The following is a 22,925-nucleotide window of genomic DNA, read 5'->3' as shown; positions in this document are numbered from 1 at the left end:
GGTACCAGTTCTGGAGCCCTGGGGAGAATACTCTTCCTTGCCTTTTCTAGCTGTTAGAAGCTGCCTGCATTCCTTGGTTCATGGCCCCCTTTCATCTTCAAACCTGGAGAGGCTGGCCAAGCTTTTCTCTCATTGCATCACTCTCCCACTGGCTCTCTTCCATCTCCATCAAATTATAAGGACCCTTGTGATTATACTGGACCCACTGAGATAATCCAGGATGATCTCCCCATTTGAAGGTCAGCTAATTAGCAACCTCAATTCCATCTGCAAATTCAGTTTGCCATGTAACCTGTTAACAGGTTCCAGGGGATAAGGCCATGGATGTCTTTGGGGGGCCATTATTCTGCCCACCACATCCCTGGACAAGCAGCATTTACATCAGCTGGGAGCTGATTAGAAATGTAGAATTCAGGACCCATCCCAAGCCTCTGAATCAGAATCTTCATCCCAATCAGATCCCCAGGTGATCAGAGTATATTTTACAGTTTGAGAAGCCACAACTAGACTGTCTCTAAGATCTTCTCCACTTTTACTTCCCATAATTCTATAAAAACTGCATTTTTTTTCCATCTTCAAATCTGCATTATTCTTTCTCCTCCTGGTTTCCTGCCAAAAAAAAAAGTTTTGATTTGTACCCCTGGTGTTAATTCCCCAAAAGTCAGCCAAGTAGAACATGACAGTACCTCATGCATATTTTTTGCTGGCAGGAAGTAGATGTTAGAAAAGGCAATTAAATTATGGAATTATCCATGATGCAAAGGTACTGGTCTGCAAAGAGTATTTTCTTCCCCAAGAAAATTCATAGGAAAACTACCTCCATTACTGTGTAGATAATATTAGTGGCCAGCAAGTGAAGCAAAGCATACACAGATGAGCTGGTTTTAAGGCATCTCTGAATGGCTCAGCATTTGAGAAATGTGACCAAAGCTGATTATAAAACTCCTTTCAAAGTTGCAGGAATGGCAAACCCATAAATAACTCCAGTTCCCATCGGTGTGAGGAGGAGATTGCTGGCTGCTTGATTGCTGTCCTTATCGTAGGGGATAAGGTTAAGCTCACCTCTAAGATTGCAAGCTTCTCAAGGAAAGAGCCAGCCATATGCTCTGCCTGGCACCCAGGAGGCACTCCATACATTTTGGGCTTGAATCCATTAAGCTTTTTAATAGTGTGTAATACTTAATTCTTAATTAGAGATGCACTTAAAAATGGATAAATAAAACTAGAATATGTCAGTAACCATCTTACTAGACTCCCTGCTTCCTTTTACTCATTCAGTCAGTCATCCATTCTACAAACATTTATGAATCATCTACTGAATGCCACCCATTGTTCTAGACCCTGTGTATATAAAGATATGCTCCCTGTCACTCAGTAGAGCAAGAAGTCACATAAGTAAATAATGGTGGCAACGTCAGTGCTGGAAGAAGTGTGTGAGCAAAGGTCTTAGGCCTCTCTTCTCCCAGCTGTCACGTACATTCTAATGGGACTTATATTTAAAATCTTCCTTTTCTTATCTTTGCCAATCGGGATTAATTATTTAGCTTCGTTATTTTTATTTCCAGCCCTGGCTATTAATGTTGCCTCCAGGCACACCATACTTGCTCTAGAAAATGAAACCCTCTCAAACTAGCACAAGTTAAAAAAAAAAAAAAAAAGGTTATTATTATAAAGGTCTGGCAGCATCTCATGAGACTTCAGGAAAAGTTAAAGGAGCAGGAAAGAGAGAAAGTGAGGCAGTTGCAAGTCCAGCCTCTCTTCATCTGCACTCCAGCTTCTCTCCCTTTGTGTTGAATAGCTCAGACCTTCAAGGCAGAGGGTCTAATTGGCTCACTTTGTCTTTTCTAGCCAGGCTACTTCCTGACCACTGTAATTCATTGTCACTGTGTTCTGATTGCTTCCTTCATAGCACTCACTTAGCACAAGTTGCAGTGATATATTTTAATTTCTATGTTTATATCCGTTCCCCTCTCTAGTTTTGGCAGTGACTGTATCTGTTTTGTTACTGCTGTATCCAGCCACTAGTGCAGTGCCTGATCATAGTAGACATTTAGTAAATAATTAAATGAAGGAAGAAGAGGGGGATAAAACCATGTTAATGACCCTAAAGATAGACTTCCTCATTGTACCAATTACATCATAGAGAAGGGAAAAGTGGGGCAGAGTCTTGGGTCCACTGACCCCTTAGCAAGTCTGTGGAGGAAGGAGGATCTCTAAGAAGAAGGGTAGACAGGGTAGTCTCCCCCAAATACGTCTTGACCAACATTCAAGCCACATGGTCTTTCCACTTCAAAGCCACACCTGGAGGGGCCCCTTAATGCAAATGCTCCCACTTTTTTCTTTTTAAAATCTATTGAGTAGCTAATACATGCCAAATTCTATATGAAACACTTTACAGGCATCATCCCTTTCCATTTTTACATAGGCTGTAGAAGATAATATTCTCATTTTACAGCTACAGAACCAAGTTTCAAAAATTTAAGTAGTTCACCCAAGGTCATAGAGCTAGCATGTAGCAGAGCCAAGATTAGAACATAGGTCTGTCTAACTCCAGCGCTCCTTCCATGACATTTGGCTCTCTATAAAGTACTCACCCTTACTCGGGCAAACTTAATTCCTTCTCTGTAGCACCATAGTACCCTGTTCATAAGGACAGTACAACACTTATTACCTACTTTTATTGTAGACATTTCTGGCTCCACTGCTAAACTGTGCCTCCTTAAAGCAGAACTATATCTGGTTTTTCTTTGTATCCTCAGCTCCTGTCATTTAATGGGGGCTCAACCAATGTCTGTCTGCTAAGCTGAGCCTTGGAAGGATAGACAGGCAGTTACTGTGCTTTTTCATATTTTTAAAACTCCACAAAATACCATGAGTACCTTATTCTACAGAATTAAAATTGTAAGAATGTAAAAATCTCATAAATATTCCTCCAGTCTCTGTTATTGAAATTTAAAGAATATATATATATTCTCCCTACCCATATTATGCTTAGTGACATCAATCAAGTGAGACCTGCCCACTGTTACCATGAGTGGTAGATGCAGAGTGCTGGGATGGTCCACACACAACGGTGGAGTCTTCCTTTGACTCAGAGCAGCCGCCTGGTGTAGCTACAAGTTGGCATTCTCTCACTCAGCAAATATGTATTAAATACCTACTATGTGCACCATATTAGTCGCTTGTGAATGGGCATGGTGATTATCTAAAAATGGCCGAGATGAGGATTCTGCCCTCACGTTGCCTACCATCTGGGAGACACGACACATACACAAATACTGGAGCTATAAAGGAAAAGGGGCTAAGACACTTGCTGACCAAGGGCTACAAGAGTTGAGGCAAAGATGATCTCTGGCAGGGAGTATGGAGAAGGATTTCATGGAACATATGGCATTTCACCTGGAATGTGCAATTCAGACACATCTTGGAAAAGCTCAGCCTGGGGTTGGGGGGTTCAAAACTGTGCATGGGGAGCTTGTCTGTGAAGGGGTAAAGTCAGAGACATTTAGAAAGCAAGTTGGAGCTCAATTGTTGCTGGTGTTGAATGCCATGTTGCAGATAATGAACTTTATTCTTAAGTTCTTAAGGAAAAGGGTAAAATGGTCATGAATATACTCCAGGAAGAGCAGCTGCCTGTGACTGAATTGCAGGGGAGAGACTGGAAGCAGAGAGAGCAGTTATTTTATGTTTATTTGATAATGCCGGGTCTTTGCTGATCACACAGCTGTGTGGGTGGATTGAAAACTTTGGTCAGAGCCACTTTTGAAACTCAGACATAGTTTAAGTGACTCATCAGGAAGCCAAGAAAAATTTCTAAGGGTCATCACAGACAGGCTCAAAAGATACACAGTATGAATGAGGAAATCTGTTAACGGCTCTTAATCAGACAGTTCAGGTGCAGAGAAGGTAAGTTAGTTTGGGAAACTGAAACCAAACAACGTCCATGAAAGTCACACTGCCTCACTGCCCAGTTAGTGCAGGCAAAAGGCCAGCAGGGCGGGCCTGAGGCGCCATGGGGCAGAGCCTGCAGAGGCAGATAGGGAAGCCCCAGAGAGAGGAGAGGATCATGACTAAAACGCTCAAGAGGTGGCATCAAAACATCATGCTATTTCTAGATAGCACATTGACTTTGCCAAACCAGAGTGAAATTAGCAGAAGCAAAATAGGGGAACATAATTTTGGGAAGGTAAAGCAGTTGCTAAATGAACCGCTAACTAGCCATCTTGACTGTCACCCAACAGCGGCCGCCTGGTGGGACCACTTTGTTTATGGCATGAGAGCCCTTTAGCGGGGCAGTCAAGTGCAGCTTCAAACAGTGGCTTAGGTGTTAGCCTGGGCTGTGGCAATGAAGTAGAAGGCTGTGTGTGTGAAGCTGCGCCAGAAACAGCCTCTGCAAAACAGCCGCTACGGGCGTGAATTTTATGAGTTCCCCGTATGCAAACAACTGTTAGTCACGCATTGATTGATCCATTCCTCTGGGAGCATCCGTCCTCAGAAGCTTGGTTTCCAACTGCAAAGGCAAGCCTTTCAGCACAACCTCACTGTAACTCTTCCTCGGTCGTCCACGCCTTATATTTAAAGTTCTTCATAATGAGGGCTTTTTTTTTTTAGATTAAAATGCTTAAACCCTTTTTGATACTGCTGAATTATGAGGAGTGACACAATGAGGTTCCTTTATTTTTATGTGCACATGTGAGTTCACACAATTTCTCCATCTTTCTCAAAGACATTTCCATAGGAAAATAAACATAGTGGATTTATAAATAACAGGCTGAGAAACAATGCCGCTCTCTCCACATTCACCAAGCCAAGTGATTAAAGCAGAAACAGAGGCTGGCCCAGAAATGTACTAGAATTCAACATTACTATGTAATATCCAAGTATGAGCAGAAACTATTTTTTTCCCTTTTTTCTGTAAAACTTGGGATACCTGTCCTAATTAAATGTCTTCCTCCAGGAATCATATCTGATATTCAGTTAGATTTGATATCAAAACTCAGTTATTGACAATTTTCTAAGGATACAGTCAGTGCTAGGATATACAAAATGACAAGGATAGAAAATGTTTTCTGTGCACATCTTACCATGTATTTTTTTCTTTTAAAGAAGGATAGGCAAGAGTAGTATAAACATCTAAAAAGGAAGTATCTCCGCAAGTAGTGGTTTATTTTGTGTTTTGCCTTAACATAATACAACATTGTGTTTTGCAAGGGAGAGACTGGAGGCAGAGAGAGCCGTTATTTTATGTTTATTCCATAATTCTGGGTCTTTGCAGTTCACACAGCTGTGTAGGTGGATTGAAAACCTTTGTCTAATATAACAATAATGTAGTTAGTATAATTAATATTATATTAATTATATTATTTAGGTGTGCCTGATGTGGTAATAATGATGGTGATTATTAAGAAATTTTATGTAATATGAACTAAGCCATAGTGGCTTGAAATAAATGCTAGATTTTATTTAAAAGAGCTATATTGGAAGCGTAACATAATCTTTAGGTATAATTCCAGTGCACTGGTAACAATGAGGTAAATAATGTGTATTGTTGAACACATTCTGTTAATGACCTTGCTGGACTGGATGGAGGGATTTTTTGTGGTTTTTTTTCCTCCCCATCTTAGCCTCTCTCAAAGAAAAAAACAAAAAAACCAGCTCATCAGAAGGATAGTTGAGGGATGCTCACAAGATCAGAATCCTTTGCACAGCCTTGTAGGCCCTGTAGGCCCTGTACGATCTGGTCTCTGCCCAGTTCTGGCTTCCTCTTGTACTCTAGAAGCCTACCCTCTGCCTCCCTCCCTAATCACATCCAGCTCCTCCCTCCTCATCCATGCCTCGCTCCTCACTCATGCTGTTCCCTATGCCCAAAATGCTTTTCCCCTTCCCCTCCCACCCATCTCTTCTCACTCATCCTCCATCCAGGTCTCAGTGGATAAAGTCATATAAGTCAAGTCTCCCTGTCATATGATTTTATACCACTTAAATTGAATGTATAAGCATATATTTGTACAATCATTTGGTCAATGGGTAAATCCTCCTCTAGTCTCTAAGTTCCAGGAAGTTTGATTGCTTGTCAGATAATAGGTGTTTGAAAAATACTCACAGAATTGGATTTTTAAAGAAGACACAGAGCAGAAGTGAGAAAGAACTTAGATTTGAAGACGTTAATTTGTTTTAATGGTTGCTAGAAAAACTAAAAACAATGAAATGTGAGAATAGAAAACAATTTGTATGTGTGTGACTCACACACATACATATATATATACACATATATATTATATATAATATTAGAGTCCTCAGTAAAACTCAAATATTTAGCATTTATAAAATGTCAAGATTCAAAACCAGCTTTCTAATCTATAGTGTCAGCACCTTTACAAGTCATATCCCCACCCATGGCTTGTGCTGGGTGGGTACATGACAGTAGCTTGTGCTGTTGTCTCATTACAACCTAAATACTCTTACATGCAGATCTGTATGGAATAGGTGATCTATTTTCTAACATAATCAGGAAATAGGCTATCTTGTTCAATGAAATGTTCTGGTCACTAGCATCACATTACACATACCATACCCATTTAATCCATATTCCGTGAGTCCAATTATACTAAACTGCATTTAACTCTAAAACCCACTGGTCATAATTTAACTGCTGATGAAAACATTTGAAGACTGTACAGTGCTTTAATGATCACTTACCTTTGCACCATGCAGTACTCTAGTGTTTCTCAGTAGCAGCTGCAGTAATCCCTGTGATAGAAAACTGGGTGAACCAGGTTTTACTAAAATCAATAGAACATTGTGTAGTTATTGCAAGTACTGTGAGATAAAGGTCAATTAATTCTAATCGGCAAGAAGAAAGAATGTATGCTAAATTTGACTAAGAAATGCATATATGTCATTAAATATTGAATATAAGCTTTAACTTATTGAAATCCTTAGTGGATATATGTATTTACTTTTACTATTTTCAATGTTTGATTTTCAGAAGTGTGTTCTCGAACATTTTTTGGACTATAGCTAAGATTACCATTTCAAAAATACAGTGCTCCACATTTTCATATCTTTAAACATTAATGGAATTTCACAGCACACTTCTGTGACCCTCAAGATGACTGTTTCCACTGTGCAGATAGAGAAGCTGAGGCATGAGGCTATTTCTATACATTTTCTAAAGATACCCCCTAAGCCAGTGGAAAGGAAGCCTGAGACAGAAAAAGACTGTGTCCTCACTGAGAACACATCTTGTATGCATCTGTAGTCTTGGGGGAGGGTAGACTGCAAAACAAGAGTTGGCTTTTCACACATGCTCCTACACTCCTACAAGGAGGTCTTTGTAAAAATGTGTACACAAATAAAGTGGGTATCAAGGTGATTACCAGGATGAATTTTCACTGGTCTGGAATGCCTTGAGTATGCTTGATGACAAGGAGGTAGATTAGTTGGCTTTTCAAGGCCTTTCTAATAGTTATAATTCTATCCAGTGGGCAATTTCATAGATGAAAAATATTTAAAGTGTTCACATTTCTATTTCTTTTTTTTTTTCCTTTACAGATCTATGCAGTTAGATCAGTTGTTCCCAACAAAAGCAATAACGAAATAGTCCTGGTGCTTCAACAGTTTGATTTTAATGTGGATAAAGCCGTGCAAGCCTTTGTGGATGGTAGGTATACCTGTACCCTGCAGCTGAAGATGTTAGACCTAAATATTCCAGATATTCCATATTTTTTCCCTAAATGAACTGAATATCAATTCATTATGCATTCTTTAGGTCTCATAGAAATGTGCTAGGTTTCACATGATCGCACTACTGCACTCTAGCTTAGGTGACAGAGTGAGACCCCATCTCAAAAAAAAAAAAAAAATAGACACACTCAATAAGAATGGAATTTGGAAGTTCTTTATCTCTCATTTAAGGAAAAAAAGACTCTAGATAGTTTTCAAAGGATATTGATTATAGTGCTACTAATTTCCTTGCCTACCAGTCATTATAATTTAATATTAAATGTGTCCTTGGCCAGCAGTGACTCATGCCTGTAGTCCCAGCACTTTGGGAGGCCAAGGTGGGCAGATCATTTGAGGCCAGGAGTTCAAGACCAGCCTGGGAAACATGGTGAAACCCCCGTCTCTATAAAAAAAATATATAAATTAGCCAGGCATAGTAGTGCACACCTGTAGTCCCAGCTTCCTGGAGGCTGAGGTGGGAGGATGGCTTGAGCCCCTGAGGCAGAGGTTGCACTGAGCTGAGATTGCACCACTGCACTCCAGCCTAGGTGACAGGCTGAGACCCTGTCTCAATAGATAAAGAAATAAATAAATGTGTCCTTTATTTGATATCATTCTTATGAATGGAGGATAATGTATTTTGGTCCTTATCTGGAAAGCCTTCTCACTTCTCCAACCAGCATAATCCTACTTGGCTTTATGACTGAAATTCTTAAACCTGATGCTTATGTAGTCTAAGAGGACTGGTTTATTCTTTAATATCTTTAGTTTATGATTTTTAGATTGCCAAATTAATCAGAATATCAGTTTATCTTATCTACCTCTAAAATCTTTTTGCTTTATTTTAAAAATTTTGTTGTTTAGGTAGTCCATTGCCAGAGATGTTATAAAATCTAAAGTCTCAGGAATATGTTTATCCTATAATTTACAATGTAATGCTTTGGATTTCCTGTAAATTTTGGGGAAATTATCCTCTCCTAATCAAATTAAACAAGTTCCAGTTTTGAACAAAGATCTCTTACTTGTCCTCAGTTATCATATGTCTTCTGTCCTGGCATTAGTTTCTATTTTGTAAATATGGGCAAGCTACACATAATCTGTCAAATAAGGTCAAGGAAGACCTGCCAGCACATTTCTCAGTTGTATCCTATTTACAGTTTGTCAAGGACAGTTTGATTTACTTATTTTCCTAGGAGTAGAATAACCTTCTTGAGTTTCTAAAAGTATAATTGCATTTCAGGGCAAGGTCTTGGAACTAAGCAGTATGCTCACGTTCTGATATCAGCAGTCAAGGTTTAGGGTCCTAATTGAATTAGCAAATGATTATCATTCGGTAGACCTATAAGCAAATCCATGGTGCATAATTTTTCTCACTGTTTTTCCCTGCTTCATATACTAAGAGATACATAATTTTTAGTCACAAGAAGCAAATAGTAGAGAATGCAATATTAATCTAACTTTGCAGCATTAGGTGCAGTTTGTCTCAAAAAATATTTGGAAATAATCATATCCTGGATCAGATACAGTCTCTTTTCAGGTTTTGCTTGCCAACATCACCTGCATGGAAAAAAAGCTTTAGGAAAGGGTAAAGGCTATTATCCCCATTCCTCCCTACCCCCACTTGGATTGAGGCCCCCACGTTCCTCATCATGAAAGTTTTTATTGCAGAGTGATCTTGATGAGATGCGCAGATGCACAGTAACTGATGGACTGTCATCAAATCTGTTTGTATTTAAACAGAGCACCTTGCTTGTCCTTCTTGAAATTTTCACCTTGTCAGTGTTGAGATCTCATTAATGAAGCTCATTGACTGGTGAGAAGCCTCATGAGAAGTCATTTTGTTTGGGGAGCAGTAGGAAAACTTGATTTAAAAATACTGGGTGCCAGACAGGTTCCTCATGCCTGTAACCCCAGCATTCTGGGAGGTCAAGGCAGAAGGATTGCCAGGAGTTTGAGACCAGCCTGGACAACATGGCAAGACACTGTCTCTACAATTTTTTGGTTTTAATTAGTCTAGAGTGGTGACACATGCCTGTAGTCCCAGCTACTCTGGAGGCTGAGGCAGGAGGATTGATTGGACCCAGGAAATCGAGGCCACAGTGAGCCATGTTTGCACCACTGCAGTCCAGCCTGGGCAACAGTGCGAGACCCTGTCTCCAAAAAGAAAAAAAAGAAAAAAGAAAAAAAAACCAAAACCATAAAAAAAGCCAAACAACTGACAGTCAAAAATATTTGTTAGGAGTCATTTATGAGGCATACAGAAAGAGCTCTGAGTGGCTGAAAAACTCCAAGCCGTTTCAGTATAATTAAAATTTAATAATAACAGTTTCAAAATCCTCTGTAAATATGGGTATTTTTTCTTCAAAATTAGTCCCTAAAGCTCATTGTCCAAATTACAAATAGAAGGTATATCAAAACATGAAAATTAGAGGATTAATTGAATATGGCAGTTGTGAAAGCAGTAAGCAACTCACCGCCACTTTCTGATTAAAATGAACAGTATTTAGCATTTTTAAATTTTAGTTTTATTTAGAAAACTGAAGCGTAGCTATAAGTAAGAACTGCCCTAATTATTATTAACCAAGACTTACCAAGAAACCTAACAAAAGGGACTTTCTAAATTTCTTCAAAAGGAAAATGCTGTGAAACATTAATTCTCTGGACAAATTAGAGAAAGACCAACCCAGTTAATAAAAAGTCTGAATTATACCTTACTTTTAGGTGCAGTCTTATTATTTCAAGTACATGCAACTCAGACAAGTCTAAGAGGGGCGTTGAGTTGGAAACTTTAAATAGATAGGAATAATTAGCCTGTCTAAACATTAGTCAAAGCCATATGACCTTATGCTTATCTAACAGTGACAGTAGACTCAATAATTAGGACCCTACTAATTTGAAATTTATTATAAAGACCAGCCTGAAATTTATCTTTGTTTAGCCAACATACTCCTTGTAGAGAGCTATTAGTATATTTAGATTGTATGAGAATGCTTAAAATTGTTAAAAGAATACACTTAAAAGAGCTACTCTCTTTTAGAAATACTGTGCCTATTTATTTGAAAACAACTGCTATCCTCATTACCAATAACTTGTTATTGAAACTACCTTCAGCACAGTTGGAATGAATGAATGAACTTTGTTAGACTATGCAGAAACATGGATTGCAGCTGGCCAGCAATAAAACATTTTTTTAATGTCTTGTAATTTAATTAGGCATTTAATTTATATATAATTTAATATAATTTGAATATAATTTAATTAGGTGTCTTCTCTGAGTCAGTGCAGTTCTACTGATATATGTGAATGGGATGGACAGAACCTGGGGCCCAACTTTTCACTTAATGAACTTTTCTTGGTTTCAAGGTAGAAGCCTTGTAGACCACATCCCATCTCTATCCATGCTAACTCTAGAGAAACTAATATCATTGTAATATGTCTTCCTCATCCCCCTGCAAGATGTGAACATATGAATAGGGACAGAAAAAGAGAAAGAATGGCCAAACAGAAAGCTGCGATTCACATTGTTAATAATATTCAGAATCCCATATTTGGTTCAGAAGATTATAGGTATTTTTATTCATATATCAAACAGAATAATTTTAATTCTACCTATGGCAACAAAGCTGCTGGAAAATTCTCAAGATATATTTCATTTTCCGTAAGACAATATAATGATAAAAAAGTAAGCTTCATGTAGTGAGGCTTAATATTTTGATAAAACCAAGATCATACAGTGAATTAAATGAAAATCTGGGAAATAAAAAATGAAACTGGCATTTTTATTAAGATAGGGTGTATCAAAACAAATGAAAAAGCCAAAAAAAAAAAAAAAACTGCTACCAAGATGGGACGACAGAGATGAATTTTGTGTGGTGTTTTATGATGTGAATATTTGTTGAAGATTCTTTGTCTTTATCTAGGCAGTGCAATTCAAGTTCTAAAAGAATGGAATATGACAGGAAAAAAGAAGGTAAGATTAATATTGATTGTAAATTGGTAACATCTTCAATCAAAACCTTCATGGTTGTTATCATTTTAACAAGGCTGCCAATTTTTTGCTTCTTTCAAATATGTTAATATATACACCCAGAAAGCTTCCAAATTCATGACTCTCGGAAATTGCCAAATACTCTCACTAGTAATGCCCTTATTTTCTACTCAATGTTTTTAACAACCAGGTGTGCTTAAGAAGTCCCAGAGTTGTTCTCTTTTTTAAGTATAAAGGGGAGCCCAGCTGGAGAATTCAAAGGATTCAAAACATTAACTTGCCTAAACATATCCTGTAGCACAAAGAAAAAAATTAAGGAGAATTTTAAAGATAATTGAAAACCTCTAAATATATTTTCACATGTTTTTCCCCCTGAAAGAATCTGTCCAAGGCTGCCCTGAGATGCTTTTTTGGCCGAATTCTAAGGTAGATCATTAATAAAAGAAGAAAAGAAAATGCCTTAGAACCATAGTAAGTAAGGGGCCTTCTTGAACACTGGGATACTGCTCTTTGAGAACAAAGGGAAGGGGATTTTACTGTGTCCCATTCAAACTGGTTTGTTTTCTTGTCAAGTCACAAAGGGCCTGGGATTTCTGGGAGCTCGTGAGATGCATCTGTGCATACACACTAGCAAAAGTGTGCCACTCCTTTCAAAGTAACTGTTCTACTCGTTCCTGCTATGGCACAGCAAGGCCTTATGTTTCGGTTTTCCCAGGATATAGTACGCCAGTCTACCCTTCCCTGTGGGGGAAGATCACAGGCCTGCAAAACAGGTTCTGAACAAACAATAACACAGTATTACTTTCATAAAACCCAAAGATTACTGAAATTACAGGAATCATCCTTTCCGTTTTTCTCCTCCTAGTTTCATGTAGAATAGGAAAATTATGAGGTTTTTTTTTTTTAACCTTTGTATGCCACCATCTTTGACAATCTCTGCTTATCTTTAATCATAGCTTCCCAGGCCTCTGTGTGAGATGAACATGATTTGCAAGTGATTGAAAGGCAGTATTTAGACTTACATAGAAAAATTTCAAATGTGTGGTTTGGGTATTAGATTTTTCTGATGTGAAAAAAAGAGCAGACAGCAGCTGCAGACCCAACTCATTACTGAGTCTCCCTCCTGGAGGCTGAAAAGGAAAATGGTCTCCCAGCCAAGTAGATGTGAGGCTTGAGAGCCAGAAGCTGCTGTGGGTGTTTTATGGGAATAAGTGCCACTGGCCTTGCCTTCAACCTGGGACACACACCTCTCACCTAGGAAAGCACTTACTGGGGCATGATTGTGGTTCCAAAGGAAAAGAGAGCAGGGAGGAGAATTGAGAAGAAGAAACAGTTTCTTTTTACTTCTTTTGTAAATGTGTCGAAGAACGAAGCCAGGCTGATGTTCAGCTGGCACTCACTCATTCAGCAGGTGGGACAGGGTCTTTCTTACGGGTCAGCGTCTGTTCCGATTGGCCGGGGCTGGTACCATACTGCTTGTTGAGTACACTAAATATCAACTGGGTACAAAGCAACATCAAGTCAAACATATAACATAATTAGGAACATCTTCTTAATTTTCTTGATATTCTTATATATTCACCATTAGAACATTTTAAGAGAGATATAATAAAACTCTGCATTTTAGACTCTTGTGATATTGGGGGGTCTAAACAATTTCAATTGTATAAAATGCAGGGTGGTTTTATTTCAAAGGAAATAAAATGAAGCCTTGTAATGCTGTTCAGCTAGCAGCCTAGAGGTCCAGGGGCTTTCTCACCGGAAAAGGGGGCCTTATATCACTTTGGCATTACCTTGAAGCTGTTGTCGGCTCCAGCTAAAATATTCATGGGATGGCAGGGCACAGTGGCTCATGCCTGTAATATCAGCACTTTGGGAGGCAGAGGCAGGAGAATCACTTGAGCCCAGAAGTTTGAGACCAGCCTAAGCAACATAGGGAGACCCTGTATCTACAAAAAATTTTTAAAAATAGCTGCATGTGGTGGTGCATGCCTGTAGTAACAGCTACTCAGGAGGCTGAGGTGGGAGGATCGCTTTATGCCCAGGAGGTTGAAGCTGCAGTGAGCTGTGATCATGCAACTGCATTCTAGCCTGGGCGACAGAGCCAGAGTGAGACCTTGTTAAATAAATAAATAAATAAATAAATAAATAAATAAATAAATAAATAAATAAATAATCATGGGGATGATTATGGATCCCGTGGCTACCTGGGACTTCCTAGATAATGACAGCAATTCCAGGAATCTCCTGGTTGACTGGTTTCTATTTCAGAGACCCAACCTGGACTTTAAGGACCTACCTTCTGTGTTCTCATTTTACAAGAAGTTGCCTGCCTTTTCCCTAGTAGTCCTCCCCTTTACCTCTCCTTCTGCCTAGCAGATGGGAACCTCAGTGGCCTCCTTGCCTCCCCAGCATTCACCAGTTTGAGATGAGAGCTACTCCCCAATGGCAGGATAACTGAAATCAAGTTTTTTCAGGATGGTTATCACAAGATTTTACTATAGAGCCTCAGGTTGCTCAAATAATGTCAGCTATTTAAGCCATTCCTTGTTGTTTTTTTCTTCCTTTTATTGGAACCTTTTTTATTGTGTTTATGAGGTGAAAGTTTATACAACTTACTATAAGAGAGAAGATACTTAAATTAACTTGGGTGGTTAATAAAGATGTAAATATTCTTCATCCAGTCTATAAGAAGAGCCAGGAACCAAAAAAGATAACGTATCTTATTTTCATCTCTCAGATTCACCTTATATTTCAAGAGTCTGAATTGAATATTATCTTCTCATTTGTTTCTCATTCTAGAACAATAAAAGAAAAAGAAGCAAGTCCAAGCAGCATCAAGGCAACAAAGATGCTAAAGACAAGGTGGAGAGGCCTGAGGCAGGGCCGCTGCAGCCACAGCCACCACAGATTCAAAACGGCCCCATGAATGGCTGCGAGAAGGACAGCTCATCCACGGATTCTGCTAATGAAAAACCAGCCCTTATCCCTCGTGAGAAAAAGATCTCAATACTTGAGGAACCTTCAAAGGCACTTCGTGGGGTCACAGGTCAGTAATGCTTAAGTAAAATTGCTTAGGAAGACACAGATGAAAAGAGCACAAAGGGAGCTCACTGGGGCTACTGTTGATATTGTTGAAAATGGAAGGTTGTTTTTCTGCAGTGTGTACAGTTCAACCTTCCTGAAGCCAGGATGGGGGGTGAAGGGGAATGTAACAGGGCAGAGAATAAATGCTCAATCTAGCTCTACACCAAGTCAGAGGCTTTTTTTTTTTTTTTTGAGTCTGGGTCTTGTTGTGCAAGGCTAGAGTGCAGTGGTGTGGTCATCGCTCACTGCAGCTGCAGCCTTGAACTCTTGGACTTAAGCAGTCCTGCATTGGCATCCCAAAGTGCTGGGATGACAGACATGAGCCACCACACTTAGCCAGTCAGAGGTCATTTTTAATGGAGATTCTAATTTAAAGAAATATTCTATATAGACACCTTTGCTAGAATTCACCTGGGGTATTAAAGGAATAATTGATGACAAAAAGAAATGTTATTAAATGTTTTCTTTTAGAAAGGGCAGACCAAATTGTTTTAACTGCTGGTATTTTTTATATGATGTGACAGAACATAATCTTCCAGGGTGTTAGAATCTGGAACATTAATTATTTGTGCTATAGCTATATATTTATTAATCTTCAAAAGGCCACTTCCTAATCCACTGTTTGACTTTGGGCACATCATCTTCTCTAGGGTCCCGTTTCCTTTCTGAAAAATAAGGAAACTGCATTGGAATCTACTAGATCAGTGCTTCTCAATACTATCTGACCCAATGCCCCATTTTTAGAACAAATCCTAAAATAAAACTCATGCATAATATAACCTACCTAGAAACAGAATTTTAGTAAATAAAAATATAAGAAATTCAGGAATAACTAAAACAGAATTCATGCATAATATAACCTATCTAGGAACAGAATTTCAATTAAAAAAATATAAGAAATTCAGGAAAAACTAAAATAGAAAGCTCAATAAAGAGGCCAGATTTTTACACCCACTTATAATGAATCACTTTGCAATTAAATGAAGTAAGGCAGTAGTCAGCTGGATACTGTGGGTACTGTTTTTTTACATTTGACATGTACAGTAAGAGCTCAATAAGTTTATTTGTATATAACATGGAATCACTGTGAATGCACCTGCTACAAATGCAGTCTAATTTAGGGTAATGGGTGTCAGCTCTAATATCATGGCTGCTGATGTGGTTTTCCACATGGCCAAAAATTCTCAGTCAAGTTCTAAACATCATAAAGTACCATCTTCCTTTAATTTATGCAATAGTTGAATCTTGGAAATCCAAGCAAATGTTGGAAATCCATAGTAAAACTGTCTAGACTCACATAATTATATATATATTTTTTAACAATCATGAATGTCCAGGAGAACATGAGAAAGTTCAGGACACAGGTTAATTCTTTGTTGTGTAGGACATTCCCAGGATTGCAAGGCATCTAGCATCCTGCCCCCCAACCCCACCGCCAACACACACACACAATCATTTTGCTAGTTTTTAAAAATGCCCCCTCAGTTTTTCAGAATGCCTCCTAAAAGGTGGTAGATCCTTTGATGAGAACCACTACACTAGTTGACCCCCAAAGTCCTTCTAGTTATAAAATCCTGAGTTTGTAGAATCAGTGGCATTTTAAACTCCCGTTATATTCAGAGCACTGTGCTAGATGCCACAGTAGATTCAGAGAAGGATATGATATGGTCTAGGCCCTGATGGAATCACATTCTGATATCCTTGAAGAGAAGGCTATAGGTTCACTGGTGAGTTTAAGGTTTGGGGAAGAGAGGTGCAGTATCCGACTGAGTGATCCTGGGAGATTTCTTGGGAGCATTGGGTATTAAAGGACCAATAGAACTGAGGTGGTAAAAAGGATTTGGAGGGTTAGAGAGAAGTAAGGAGAACTTTACTGAGTGCCCTCAGGTATTGCACACCTGCTGTATATGACACACTGCTATCCTCTGACAAACCAAAGATGAGTAAGACACATCTGTGCCTAAGAAAAGTTCAGACTACCAGAAGAGATGGAGGTGCAAACAGAAAAGCAAATGGTGACATGTACCAAATCAGGGTGGCAGTGAGAAGGCATTAAATAACTGGCACACTCTGTAATACACTAGTAAGTTCTTAAATTGCTCACAAAGCACAAATTTTCTTCCAGAAACACATTTCCTAACAACTCCACTAATAGTGCCGAAACTCATATCATCCTTACTTACTTCATGATGGTTTCCTAAAACCAAACAATGACAACAACAAAAATAACCTATTTCATTTTGAATCTGAATTCTCCAGGAATTTTTTTAATTCAATTTTCACTGTGCCTACAATTTTGAGACTGTTTTGATTTATAGTCAGCAAGAGAAAGAAATTAAATAATCGAGTGGCAGATTCCCAACTTTACTTGTTATTGCTTTCACATGAATTACTTTCAAAATCTAATTACTCAAGTTGCCATTTTGATATCAATCACAGACTAAAAGCTTAGCATATATATTTTTTCATTTACTTATAATTTATACCTTCTTTGTAAAACAATGTCAGTAACTCTATCAAGTATATGACATTAAAGCAAATGCAATATAGAAGTGCCTCCCTTCCCAGTGGACAGCTGCCTTGAAAGTTAAGTACCCACCAGGGGAGTGGGTACAAGGGGGCTTTTGGAAACCCTAACATGAAACTTTCTGTGAAGAATTATTTCTTGCACAGTGATCCCATTCTCCCTTCTGTTTTGTAAGTATAGTATGAAGGCATTGAGGTGTGTTAGTGTTATTTGTTAATGTTGCTGATTCATTACAAATGTCTGTGCAATAAACTTTTCTGTTAAAGAATAAATGAGCCAGGCATGGTGACTCACACTTGTCATCCCAGCGCTTTGGGAGGCTGAGGCGGGAGGATTGTTTGAGCCCAGGAGTCCAAGACCAGCCTGGGCAACATGGCAAAACCCCATCTCTACAAATAATACAAAAATTAGCTGAGCCTGGTGGTGCATGCCTGTACTCCCAGCTACCTGGGAGGCTGAGGTGGGAGAATCACCTGAGCCCAGGATGTTGAGGCTGCAGTGAACTGTGATCGTACCACTGCACTCCAGCCTGGACAGCAGAGTGAGACCCCTCCAAAAAAAAAGAGGAAGAAGAAATGATGGTAATGGAAGGTTAGTAGATGTTCTTGCAAGAGGAAGCAAATTCTCCTTGTTGGCCCTTAACTTCGTTAGCAGCCCACTTGTTATGATTGTAAATTTTAAAATGAGTTTTTAGCTATAGTAATCTGCCCTTTTCCTTGGAAGATAGGTTCCAGGACCCCTAGTGGATGCCTGAAATCATGTACACTGTTTTTTTCCTGTACTATACTATACTATGCTAAAGTTTAATTTATAAATTAGGCACAATAAGAGATTAAAAATAACCAATAATAAATAGAACAATTATAGCAATATACTGGCCTCTTTCTTGCTCTCTCTCTCTCTCTCTCAAAATATTGTATTGCACTATAAACATCCTTATTGTGATGATGTGAGATGATAAAATGCCTGCATGATTAGATGCGATGACACTCACTCTGATCACCAAGACAGCCACTAAAGTGACGAGTGGGCAGGTATCGTGTATGGCATGGATACTCTGGACGAAGGCATGACCACATCCTGCGTAGGACAGAGTGAGATGGCACAAGATTTCATCACGTTACTCAGAACAGTATGAAACTGAAAACTTAATGAGTTGTTTATTTCTGGAATTTTCTGTTTGCTATGTTTGGACCGCAGTCGACCTTGGATTACTGAAACTGTAAATAAGGGAGGACTATTGTAGTTAGATTTTCCTACCTTCAAATTATGAAGGTTCATCAGAAAGTTGATGCCAAAACTATCTAATGGCTTTAAAATGCTTGCTCAATCTACTGGCAATCGCAAGAGCTCTAACAGGTATTCTGCAGATGAGTGTTAGGCTGTAGACACTCTGCACCCCATTTTGAGTAGAATGCTGGAACTAGAAAGGATGAGAGTGAAACTTTAATCCTGGCTCCCCACTTTATAACTGAAGAAACCAAGGCTCCTGGATTGAGAAGCTGGAGGGATAACCCTCTTGAACTGTCTGTAGTTCGCAAAAGGCTGACTCAAATCCGTATAATTTTATCAGGTAATGGAGAGTTACTGCTAAAACCATGGGTTCCCTAACTCCTAAAAAAAATATGTAATTGAAAAATTAGAAAAAAGTCACAATAACAAAGCCACATAATGATATTCTGTGCTTGAGTGAGTTCACAGCATAAGCCTAAAAGAAATCGCCAGGCTGCTATAGTGGAGCATTTATCAAGCCCTCCAATAATGGAACTAGCTCAACAAAGCCTGCCCTGAATGCCCCACTGGGCAGGAGGCCGTGAACATGTGGGATGCGTTGTTTTATCTTTTTATAACACCTTGACATTCAGGATCTCTCTTTTTAAAAGTCTTAAACAGAGTCGTTTTTTGGTAGGGGAAAAGTTAGCTTTAAGATATATGCAGGTGGCTCAGGGGTGTTAGTGTGACTTCCTACATGAAAAATCACCACCAAAAGCATCATCATTTCAGGCTGTAAATATAGCACTGTCAAGTGGGACAATGCTGTGTGTCAGCAGATAGTTTAGAAGTTTAGGAGTATGTTTTAAGCCTGAGAGTAGTTTTTTTCTGTATCTCAGAATTTTTAATAACAGCTCAAATTGGATCTTTTATATAATCCGATCAAAATCATCCTGGGCTCAAATACAAAATCAGGCAAAGAGTAGATCAAGATTTATTTTTGCCGAGCGGGCGCAGTGGTTCACACCTGTAATCCCAGCACTTTCAGAGGCTGAGGTGGGAAGATTACTTGAGGCCAGGAGTTTGAGACCAGCCTGGGCAACATAGCGAGCTCTTATCTCTTTAAAAAAAAAAGAAAAATTAGCTTGGTACGGTGGCTCATACCTGTAGTCCCAGCTGCTTGGGAGGGTGAGGTGGGAAAATCCTTTGAGCTCAGGAGTTTGAGGCTGCAGTGAGCTATGATTGCGCCACTGCACTCTAGCCTGGGGTACAGGGCAAATCCCTACCTCAAAAACAAAAACAAACAAACAAATAAAATTATTTTACTGAAAGTAGTGCCAAGGATAAGACTTTTTTCTAAGACCCTATCTAAATGTCTAAAGCACATTTTGACCTTAGGGTCTAATTTTCCCAAATGTTCCTCCTGCCCTATGTTTCCTGAGGCTCATAAGCTAAAATGTATAGCATTTACTTGTCTCCGCTTAGGCCAGAATAGGAATTCAGATTCCTCTCATCTTTACCCCACTGGACACAATTCCCATTGAATAGGAAAGGAGCAGAACTGTGGGCCATCAGCGGCTTCCCAGAGATAAACTCTGGGGCAGGGCTTTCCCTCTCTTGAGCTCCTCTTGCTGACCCAGCAGCCATCCTTTATGTTGCCTCCTCGTGTAAAGCATCCTGGGAAACCAAGTCTTCAGTCCCTGTTCCTTGGAACAGAAGGCTCCATGCCATGTTTGCTGACCTTCATGTGCCAGACTGTACAGCCTGCCCTGTACCACAAAGCAAGAACAGCCCTGTCGTTTTTACCTTTGCAATGCAGATTCTGTGCCTGGGCGCAGCACCTGCGCAGAGCTGCTTTCTCATCCTCAAGTGAACTGAACCAAATGTGAGGTCCTGTGCCTTTAGAATGTTAGTTACTCCCCCCTCATTTGTGCTTCCTGTAACAAACAACAACAAAAACACCTCACCACCATTTCACAGTATTGATGTGGTAGGCAGTTCCCCACAGGTTGTTCAAGCAGATTTTTTTATGTTACTGTTGGTCCTAGCCTCAAGATTACCTCCCCTGCTTCTCTAAGCCCTATATTGGACAGAGGATTAGCAAAGATCAACAAAAAGAAAGCAGCCAGCTTAGAACTTTAATAGTAAAAGTCAAATGTGTATATCTAGGATTTCAGCAGTGCCAGCTCTCAAATGGAAGCAATACAATATCACAGCTAAGAACCAGGGCTTTAGCATTAGACATGTTTGGTTTCAAATCTTGGCCTCATCACTTATGAGGTGCGTGACCCTGGACAGGTTAACCACTCTGCATCTCACTTTCCTCATCTGCAAAATAAAGAACATTCCTCCACTTTACAATATTGTGGGGAGCAGTAAATGAGATATATAAAGTGATTAGCTCAGCATCTGGAACAGGGTAAACTCTCTTATCATTCATTTATCCATTAAGTAAATATTTTTAAGCATCCAACATGTGTCAGGAATTCTACAGGAAGCGGACAAGACAACAAAGGTTTTGCTCTTGGGGAGTTTACTTTCTTTGGGGTGGGGGGATGGGGAGAAGAGGTAGATAATAAACCGCAATTCAACTGAGTTACCAACATAATTCTAGATTGTAATAAATGTTATAAAGGCAGCATGTAGAACGGCAGCTGAGGAGTGCGTGTGTGCAGCGATTCCATAGAAGGTCTCGCTGTGATATAAGTGTCTGGAGACATTGAAGCTAAGATCCCAGTGCTTCAATTCAGGCTCTCTCATGCCAACTTACAGTGGTCTGAACAGCCAGTGTTTTATCTAAACTTTTATTAAGTATCTTAGCTGAAGCCCTTGTAGAATTATAACCATAGGTTTTTACTTTTTTTTTTTTTTTTTTTTTTTTGAGATGGAGTCTCACTCTGTTACCCAGGCTGGAGTGCAGTGGCGCAGTCTCAGCTCACTGCAACCTCCGTCCCCCGGGTTCAAGCAATTCTCCTGCCTCAGCCTCCCAAGTAGCTGGGACTACAGGCACATGCCACCATACCCGGCTAATTTTTTGTATTTTTAGTAGAGATGGGGTTTCACTGTGTTAACCAGGATGGTCTCAATCTCCTGACCTCATGATCTGCCCACCTCGGCCTTTACTATTTTTTGTTATTAAAGATCTAATACTCTGTTAACATATATATAACTGATGTTAAGTACTATCATATGAACATGCATTTTTGAAGTTTATATTTTGGTCAGGCACAGTGGCTCATGCCTGTAATCCCAGCACTTTGGGAGGCCAAGGCAGGAGGATCACTTGAGCCCAGGAGTTCAAGACCAGGCTGGGCAACATTGTGAGAGTTGGCTGTAAAAAATACTTAAAAATTAGCAGGGTGTGGTGGCCCATGCCTATACTCCCAGCTACTTGTGGGGCTGAGGTGAGAGGATCACTTGAGCCCAGGAGGTCAAGGCTGCAGTAAGCCATGATCACACCACTGTACCTCAGCCTGCGCAACGGAGCAAGACACTGCCTCAAAAAATAAAAAATAAAAATAAAGTTTATATTTTAAAGCACATAATTACTATTCTCACTCATCTTTAATTATTGTTTTAGCATTTAAATACTTGGTATTAATTCCCATTTACAGTTGTGTTAGTCTCAACCTCAGCTTCAAGTAACTTGGTATCTTAGATTGCATTTGCAGTGACTTAGAGCTCTGCTTCCTTTCTTTATGTATGATAAAGCAGAAAGAGACAGACACAGGATGTAGTGACAGGAGGGCACAGGAAACATAAAACCCCTCAGGTATTTTTCGGTCACCTGGGCTTGCTTCTCTTTCTCATTCAAAAGTATTTTTGCTGCAACTGTACAGCAAAAACAAAACTACTCATCTCTGAATAGCTGATACCTTTATAACTTCCCACCCACTCCTTGTTGTGGTGATTTCAGTTACAAATGGACTTAATTAAATGGAATGTACCACTTACAAAGATCAAAAGGCTTTCAAAAAATTTTTTTAAGATTTTTGAACAAAGATTTAACTGTTTCTATTAAAATGCAATAAGATGGAAACTGTTTCCTCTGATATGATTATTACGCATTGTATACCTATATCAAAATATCTCAAGCACCCCATAAATATATAAACCTACTATGTACCCACAAAAATTAAAAATTAAAAAAGTTTTTTTAATGCAATAAGAATTAAACCTGTTTTGCAGAGAAATAAGACAGTGGAAAAAATCAAGTTATACATATATATTACATACATATACATATATTATTATATATAATAATATACTTATATATTAAACCTGTTAAGGTATTAATGACATATGAGATCTTGTAAAGACAGTGAATGTAAATAAAACTAAAGATGTTATTCCAGTCAGAAAGTTACCACCTTTATGCCCTCTGAG

General features: G+C 39.1%; 1 protein-coding gene across 7 annotated transcripts in view; it reads left to right on the top strand.

Moving 5' to 3' along the window:
- Positions 1 to 22,925, top strand: part of SPATS2L (spermatogenesis associated serine rich 2 like) — a 174,492-nt gene that overhangs the window by 98,159 nt on the left and 53,408 nt on the right. For all 7 annotated transcript variants that reach the window (XM_032755034.2, XM_032755032.2, XM_032755033.2 and 4 more), the window contains exons 4-6: positions 7,555 to 7,663; positions 11,646 to 11,695; positions 14,516 to 14,762. In XM_032755034.2, coding sequence (XP_032610925.1) covers positions 7,555 to 7,663; positions 11,646 to 11,695; positions 14,516 to 14,762 — 406 coding nt within the window. The remainder of the gene's footprint in view (positions 1 to 7,554; positions 7,664 to 11,645; positions 11,696 to 14,515; positions 14,763 to 22,925) is intronic.

The sequence above is a fragment of the Hylobates moloch genome, unplaced genomic scaffold (genome assembly GCF_009828535.3).
Source record: "Hylobates moloch isolate HMO894 unplaced genomic scaffold, HMol_V3 SCAFFOLD_1, whole genome shotgun sequence".
NCBI classification, from domain to species: Eukaryota; Metazoa; Chordata; class Mammalia; order Primates; family Hylobatidae; genus Hylobates; species Hylobates moloch.
This window is presented reverse-complemented; position numbering and strand designations above follow the sequence as displayed.